The sequence below is a fragment of the Jaculus jaculus genome, chromosome 9 (assembly GCF_020740685.1).
Source record: "Jaculus jaculus isolate mJacJac1 chromosome 9, mJacJac1.mat.Y.cur, whole genome shotgun sequence".
Taxonomy (NCBI): domain Eukaryota; kingdom Metazoa; phylum Chordata; class Mammalia; order Rodentia; family Dipodidae; genus Jaculus; species Jaculus jaculus.
The window spans coordinates 87,107,775-87,114,301 of record NC_059110.1 but is presented as its reverse complement, the minus strand read 5'-3'; the positions used below and the strand labels follow the sequence as shown (position 1 = coordinate 87,114,301).

The following is a 6,527-nucleotide window of genomic DNA, read 5'->3' as shown; positions in this document are numbered from 1 at the left end:
CCTACGTCCTTTGGCTTTGCCAGCAAGTACCTTAACCGCTAAGGCATCTCTCTAGCCCTTAACCTTCTTTTTGGCTGCTCGCCCTCCACCCCGGCGGACAGCGCGCATCGCCGACGCCTAGCTGTCAGCACGGGAAGGCCCGGCTCCAGCCCTCCACGGAAGAATGGTGCCGGGAGCCACCGGAGCAGCTCTCCGCCCCGCCGCGATTCTCACGCCCACACGCTTACAGCGCCCCAGCAGCCTACGTGGCCGGCCGAGCCCCGCCCCCTCTCACGCGGCGCCCCCAACAGCCAATGGGAACGGTGGGCGGGGCGACTCCTCTCAAACTCTACTCCGAGGAGCCAATGGGCGTGCACGGCGGGCAGCCCGCCCCTTCCCGCGCGGTCCTCGGCTCCTCCTCGGCCAATGGGGGCGGCCGGCGTGGTCGTCGGCGGGGCGGCTGGTTCGGCTCACAGGCATCCCGCTTGTTCCCGCGTCGCTGAGCTGGGGGATCACCCGACGGAAGATGGGGGCCGTGGTCACCAGACGCTTCCTAGAGTGCCTGCTGGGCCTCTACTTCCTCTCCCACATCCCCATCACCCTGTTCGTGGACCTGCAGGCGGTGCTGTCACCCGAGCTCTACCCGGTCGAGGTGAGGGCGCCTGCTGCGTCCCGGGCTCCCAGCTTGTGCTCCTGTCTTTCTCTTCTTCTGCCCCAGAGGTCGATGCTTTGTTCTTTCATTAGTTGGGCTGAGGATCTAAGCACCTTGCCTAGCACGGGGGTCGGAGTAGGGAAATGGTCCTCAATTTTTTCCTTTTCTTTTTTCGAGCTAGATTCTCTCTGTAGCCCAGGCTGACCTGGAATTTACTATGTAGTCCCAGGTTGGCCTTGAATTTATGGCGATCTTCCAACCTCTGCCTCTCGGAGTGCCGGGATGAAAGGGGTGCGCCACCACGGCAGGCTTCAATCCTTTAAAATCCCTTAATTGGGTGTGTTCCAAGCTCTCACAATTCACTCCTAGTGAGAGAAGTTGAACCAGTGTTTGTCACCACGTGTTGGGGTTTGATTTTTAAGCTGTGTTCAGAAGGGCTTTACATCATCAGTCTAGCCCCTAAGAAAAAGTTCGAGTAGAATTAGTCGTGCCTGAAAAGCTAGGCGTGTAAATCATCCCTCCTTTCAGGGTCAGAATCGAGCTTCGGAAGCGCAGGGGAACATTAATACCACCTTTTCAAATAGGCTGTTCTTACTGAGTTGGAGTAAGAATGATCACGAGTACAAAGGTGAAAATGCTTCATTTCTTGGCTGTGTTGAGCAGTCTTCGCCCCAAACTTGACAACCCCCTCAACCTTCAACTTAATCTGGATCTTGTAATTTTCCATGGAATTTCTATTCCAGTTCAGTGTTTCTTGAACCTACTGGTGGAACTGTGTGCAAGACTGACTTGTCCACCTAAAGATTTGATTTGCTTCTGCTAAAATGATCCTTTTTCTCTATAGCACAAGGTTGTTTTTTTTTTCTTCCTCTCGAGGTAGTCTCACTCTAGCCCAGGCTGACCTGGAACTTTCGTCCTAGGCTGGCCTTGAACTCACAGTGATCCATCTACCTCAGCCTCCCAAGTGCTGGGATTAAAGGTGTGCACCACCATGCCCTTCTGCAGAGTTGTTCTTAATCTGAAATCCTTGAACTCCTTCCTAATGGTGCCTGAAATGGTGCATGTGCCTTGTTTACTGGGAGGAGCATCTGTAGTTTCCATCACTAGAAGGGTCTCACTCCCCTAAAAAGAGCCACTGCTCAGCAGCATAATCCTGTCTTTTGGTTTGCAAGTGTAACTGGAAAGACCTCTGACCTCCCTTTCCACGGGAAAAGCGTAGGTAGTGTGTGGCAAGAGTACTAGACTGGGAACTTGGTTCTTCTAAAAATGGCTGAATCAGGGCTGTGTAGCCTCAACTTTCCAGTTAAATTATAAACTCAAGTATAAATTGTAGGATTCTGGGGGTGTGGCCCAGTCAGTGGTAGAACGCTAGACTTTGTGAGGCCCTGGTTTTGGACTCCTGTACCTCAAAACAGTACGTATATACAAATTGTCGTAATTTCATATTGCTACTCTTACAGACTGTCACAGATGTAGTTGACAACCCAGATTTCTTTAGGTGAGAAGTTTAAAATGACTCTTCAGGGCATTGATAGACCAGGTTATGTCCCAGGGCTCTAAGGCAGAATCTGTTCCTTGCCTCTTCCAGTTTTTTTGATGTCTGCCAGTGTTCCAGGCTTTGTTTTGTGGTGTTGAGGACTGAATGAACCCAGGGCCTCGTGCATGCTAGGCAAGTACTCTACCAACTAGGCTACACCCTCAAAGTACCTTTGAGCATCTCTTCAGCCCCTATTCCCCACCCCCACCCCGAGGTAGGGACTCACTCTAGCCCAGGCTGACTTGGAATTCACTATGAAGTCTCAGGGTGGCCTCGAGCTCACAGCAATCCTCTTACCTCTGCCTCCCAAGTGCTGGGATTAAGGGCTTGCGCCACTATGCCCAATTTCCCTAAAATATGTATTTTTTAAATAATAAAAGTACCTGGGTGAGTTCGAGGCTACCCTGAGACTACATATGAATCCCAGGCAGCTTGGGCTACAGTGGAACCCTACCTCAGCTACAGTGGGACCCTACCTCAAAAACAAGCAAAAGGTAAAAATAAATAAATAGAAGTGGGTGTGGTAGCAAACATCTTTAATCCCATTGTTCAGGAGGCAGAGGTAGGAGAATCAATATTAATTCAGTGCCAGCCTGAGTACAATACATAGTGAATTTCAAGTCGACCTGGGCTAGCTAGAGTGAGTCCCTACCTTGAAAAAATAAAAAGTAAAAGTAGGGCTGGGGAGATGCCTTAGCGGTTAAGGCATTTGCTTATAAAGCCAAAGAATCCCACTTTGACTCTCCAGGACCCACGTAAGCCCAATGCACAAGGGGGTGCATGCACCTGGAGTGTGCAGTGGTTGAAGGCATTGGTGTGCTCATTCTTTCTCTCAAATAAATATATTTTAAAAAGTAAAAGTACAATGTGAAGATGGGTGTGGTGATGCACACCTATAATTTCAACTTTGAGGACTTGATCATAAGGACATTCAAGACAGGTCTCAGCTACACAGTGAATTCAAGGTCAGCCTAGGCTACATGAGATGCTGTCTGAAAACCCCCAAAAGTAAATCAAAGGGAAAACAGGCATAATAGATGGCCCATGTTTTTAGTCCCAGCTCCCAGGAGGTTTAGGCAGGATTTCCATGAGTTTGAAGCTAGCATGGGGCTACAGAGTTGAGCTTCTGGTCAGTCTGCCCTCGAGTGACTGATACCCTACCTCAAAAACTCTCCATAGTTGATTCCAGGTCAGCCTGGGCCAGAGTGAGAGCCTACCTTGGGGTGGGGGGAATTAGAGGACTGGAGAGAAGGCTTAATGGTTAAGGCGCTTGCCTGCAAAACTAAAGGACCCAGGTTCCATTTCCCAGGACCCACATAAGCCAGATGCACAAGGTGGTGCATGCATCTGGAGTCATTTGCAGTGGCTGGAGGCCCTGGTGTGCGCATCCTCTCTTTCTCTCCCTTCCTCTACCTAGTTGTCTTTCAAATTAATAAAAATTAGAGATCATTTCTGAAAATAAGCTAACAAAATATTTCTGGGGCTGGAGAGAAGCTTCAGTGGTTAAGGCCCTTGCCTGCAAAGCCTAGCAACCTGGGTTCAATATTCCGTAGGGGCATGCATCTGGAGTTGGTTTGCAGTGAGTGGAGGCCCTGGCATGCCCATTCTCTGCAAACAAATATAAAATGTACCTGCCTGAAAGCTCTCTCATGACAAGGCTTCTATTTCTTAAGTCAGTCTTTAGTTTGTGTGCTGTGTTTTTTGAGATAAGGTAGTTTAGGCTAGCTTCAAACTCAAGATGGAGCTCCTGCCTCCATCTCCTAAGTGCTGGGGGTTGAAGGTATGTGCCATGTCTACCAGCTTTATCTTTTAATATTTTTTGTTTCAAGGCAGGTTCTTACTGTAGCCCAGGCTAACCTGGAACTCACTCTGTAGCCCCAGGTTGGCCTCAAACTCACAACAATCCTACCTCTGCCTCCCAAGTGCTGGGATTAGAAACATGCCCTACCGTGCCCAGCTTTTTTTTCCTTTTTCTTTTTTTTCTTTCTTTCTTTCTTTTTTTTTTTTGGTCTTTCAAGGTAAGGTCTCATTCTAGTCCAGGCTGACCCTGGGATTCACTATGTAGTCTCACGGTGGCCTCGAATTTACCACAGTCCTACCTCTTGCCTCCAGAGTGCTGGGATTAAAGGTGTGCCACCAAAAAATTTAACACAGACTAGGCCAATGATACCTCTAGGCTTGTTTCTTTTTGAGACTAGGTCTCATGTATTACAGTCTGGTCTTAAACTGTTCTGTGTAGGTAAAGATGACCTTGAACTTATCTCTTATCTACCTCCTGAGTGCTAATTACAAGCCTTTACCACCATGCCAACCTCTAGGAGGTAGGGTCTCACTCTAGCCCAGGATGACCTGGAATTCACTATGTAGTCTCAGGGTGGGCTCAAACTCACAGCGATCCTACCTCTGGAGTGTGCCACCAAGCCCTGCAGTTTGAGGTGATTTGTTCTCCCACAGGTATTTATCATGATCCTATCGTTTTTTAGTTTACAGACCTGAAGAACTGGTATTCAAAGGAGTTCAAAGACCCTCTGATGCAGGATCCCCCAGTGTGGTTCAAGTCCTTCGTGTTTTGTGAGCTTGTGTTTCAGCTACCTTTCTTTCCCATTGCAGCATATGCTTTCTTCAAAGGTTGGTACTGGGAGGTCTTTTGTAAGAGCCCCTGTAGTTTGGAGGACCTGGTAGAAGAGCCAGCATGAAATGTGGCCAAGGGTACTAATGTCTTATGACATTGGCTGTATGGTTGCCTCAGTTATCTGGAAACCTGTTTCATGCACATGAAACCTGGGGCCACCTGTCTCCTCCCTCCCCTATCACTGGCATTATTTTCCAGCTTTGGATAGTAAGATTCTGCCTTAGCACTAAGTAATCCTCAAAGGGCTTAACATCTCATTTAAATATAATTAGTGCTTTTATGAAAAAGTAGCCATGCTGTTGTCCTTGGAAACTAAGGTCATACTCCTGAAAATATTTATTTTCCACTAGAGTCTACCAGTCACTGGCTCTAACTGAAACCTTCTCACCTATATGGATCATTTCATAAATGCTGGAGCAGGGAGATTCCTTCCCACTGCATTTGAGATCAAACTGGTCGTGCAGTTTTTATTGCTGTACAAGTTTTCAAGCTGTATGTAACCCTCACCCCTGGTTCTTTGGTAGGGAGATGTTGAAACTCACACATCCAGTTTTCCTTGTCCTGAGTTTCCACCAGGTCTAAGCACAGTGCTTCAGCTGAAGGGACAGGAAAGGACAGGCAGGGGGGAGAGTGGGAGAGTGGCCCTGACAGCCTTGGAGTCACAAGCACACCACTTACCTGCACCTTTGTTCTTTTACTTCAGGAAGCTGCAGGTGGATTCGCACACCTGCAATCATTTACTCCGTTCACACCATAACAACTTTAATCCCAATTCTCTACACGATTCTACTTGAGGATTTCTCCAGAGCCAGTGCTTTCAAAGGACAAAGACCCGAGACGCTCCGGGAACGACTGACCCTCATCTGTATCTACGCCCCCTACTTCATCATCCCTCTCATTCTTCTAGTTTTCATGTTGCGGAACCCCTACTACAAGTATGAGGAGAAAAGAAAGAAAAAATGAAGGAAACAGCCCCTAGTCCAGTGGGGGAGATGGTCTCAGTGCAGTTTCCTTGGACCCAATGTAAGAAAAGCAGCTCTGAACCCATGTCTTCAGTAGCACGTGAAACATCACCAGCAATATGTAAGAACAAGACTGAGACAAAAGCCATGCCACCCTCGCCTTTCAAGGGCACTGCAATGAACTGACCAATCAGCAGGGGCAGGCTAGGACAGGAGTGGACCAGATGATAGCAAAGTGGTGCCAAATACCTTACTGTTGTCCAAGCTCCATCTCAGGAGCAGACTGGAAGCTGGCTGAGCTTCCACATAACATGACCTGGTTGACAAGTTCCTGAGTCACATGACCCAGAATGTACACATTTCACTAAACCCTTCATGAAATGAACTTTGATGTTTCAGGACATTTAATGTCAGAAGTTATGCCTCTTTAATGGTCATGAAAATTTGAATCACGTTTTCTTACAAAAGGTTTTAGCTTAATTTTTTTTCTTAGCCTTCCTGCTCTAAGTCAGAAATGGGTTAAAGTAGAAGGTGTTTCTATATTGTGTGCACCTAGGGTCTCTGTAGTAATGTCCAGTGTTCCATTAAGTCTCTAAACCTGTCCTGGAAGCCAAGCCTTAAACAAAACCAGACAATATACATCCCAGCCAATTCCATTTTGTTCACAAGCTGTGCTGCATTAGTTGGTATTGTGTCTGATCCAAATAAAGGTAGCTGCTGACTGCTGACCACTGTCTGATTTGTTGTGTGGACTGGGCACTAGAA

The 6,527-nt window shown here is 47.7% G+C and overlaps 1 protein-coding gene across 1 annotated transcript; it reads left to right on the top strand.

The window, feature by feature from the left end:
* The first annotated feature begins 414 nt into the window (after window positions 1-414).
* Window positions 415-6,490, top strand: Tmem97 (transmembrane protein 97). The gene is made up of 3 exons (XM_012950156.2): window positions 415-631; window positions 4,652-4,796; window positions 5,504-6,490. Exons 1-3 carry the CDS (start codon window positions 506-508, stop codon window positions 5,761-5,763), a joined length of 531 nt encoding a protein of 176 aa, XP_012805610.2. The 5' UTR covers window positions 415-505; the 3' UTR covers window positions 5,764-6,490.
* The last annotated feature ends 37 nt before the right edge of the window (window positions 6,491-6,527 follow it).

Excerpts from the sequence above, each read along its gene's own strand:
- Tmem97 (XM_012950156.2), top strand. The coding sequence starts at position 506 with ATGGGGGCCGTGGTCACCAGACGCTTCCTAGAGTGCCTGCTGGGCCTC. Across the intron at positions 632-4,651 it reads CCGAGCTCTACCCGGTCGAG|TTTACAGACCTGAAGAACTG; the intron begins GTGAGGGCGCCT and ends ATCGTTTTTTAG. Across the intron at positions 4,797-5,503 it reads AGCATATGCTTTCTTCAAAG|GAAGCTGCAGGTGGATTCGC; the intron begins GTTGGTACTGGG and ends CTTTTACTTCAG.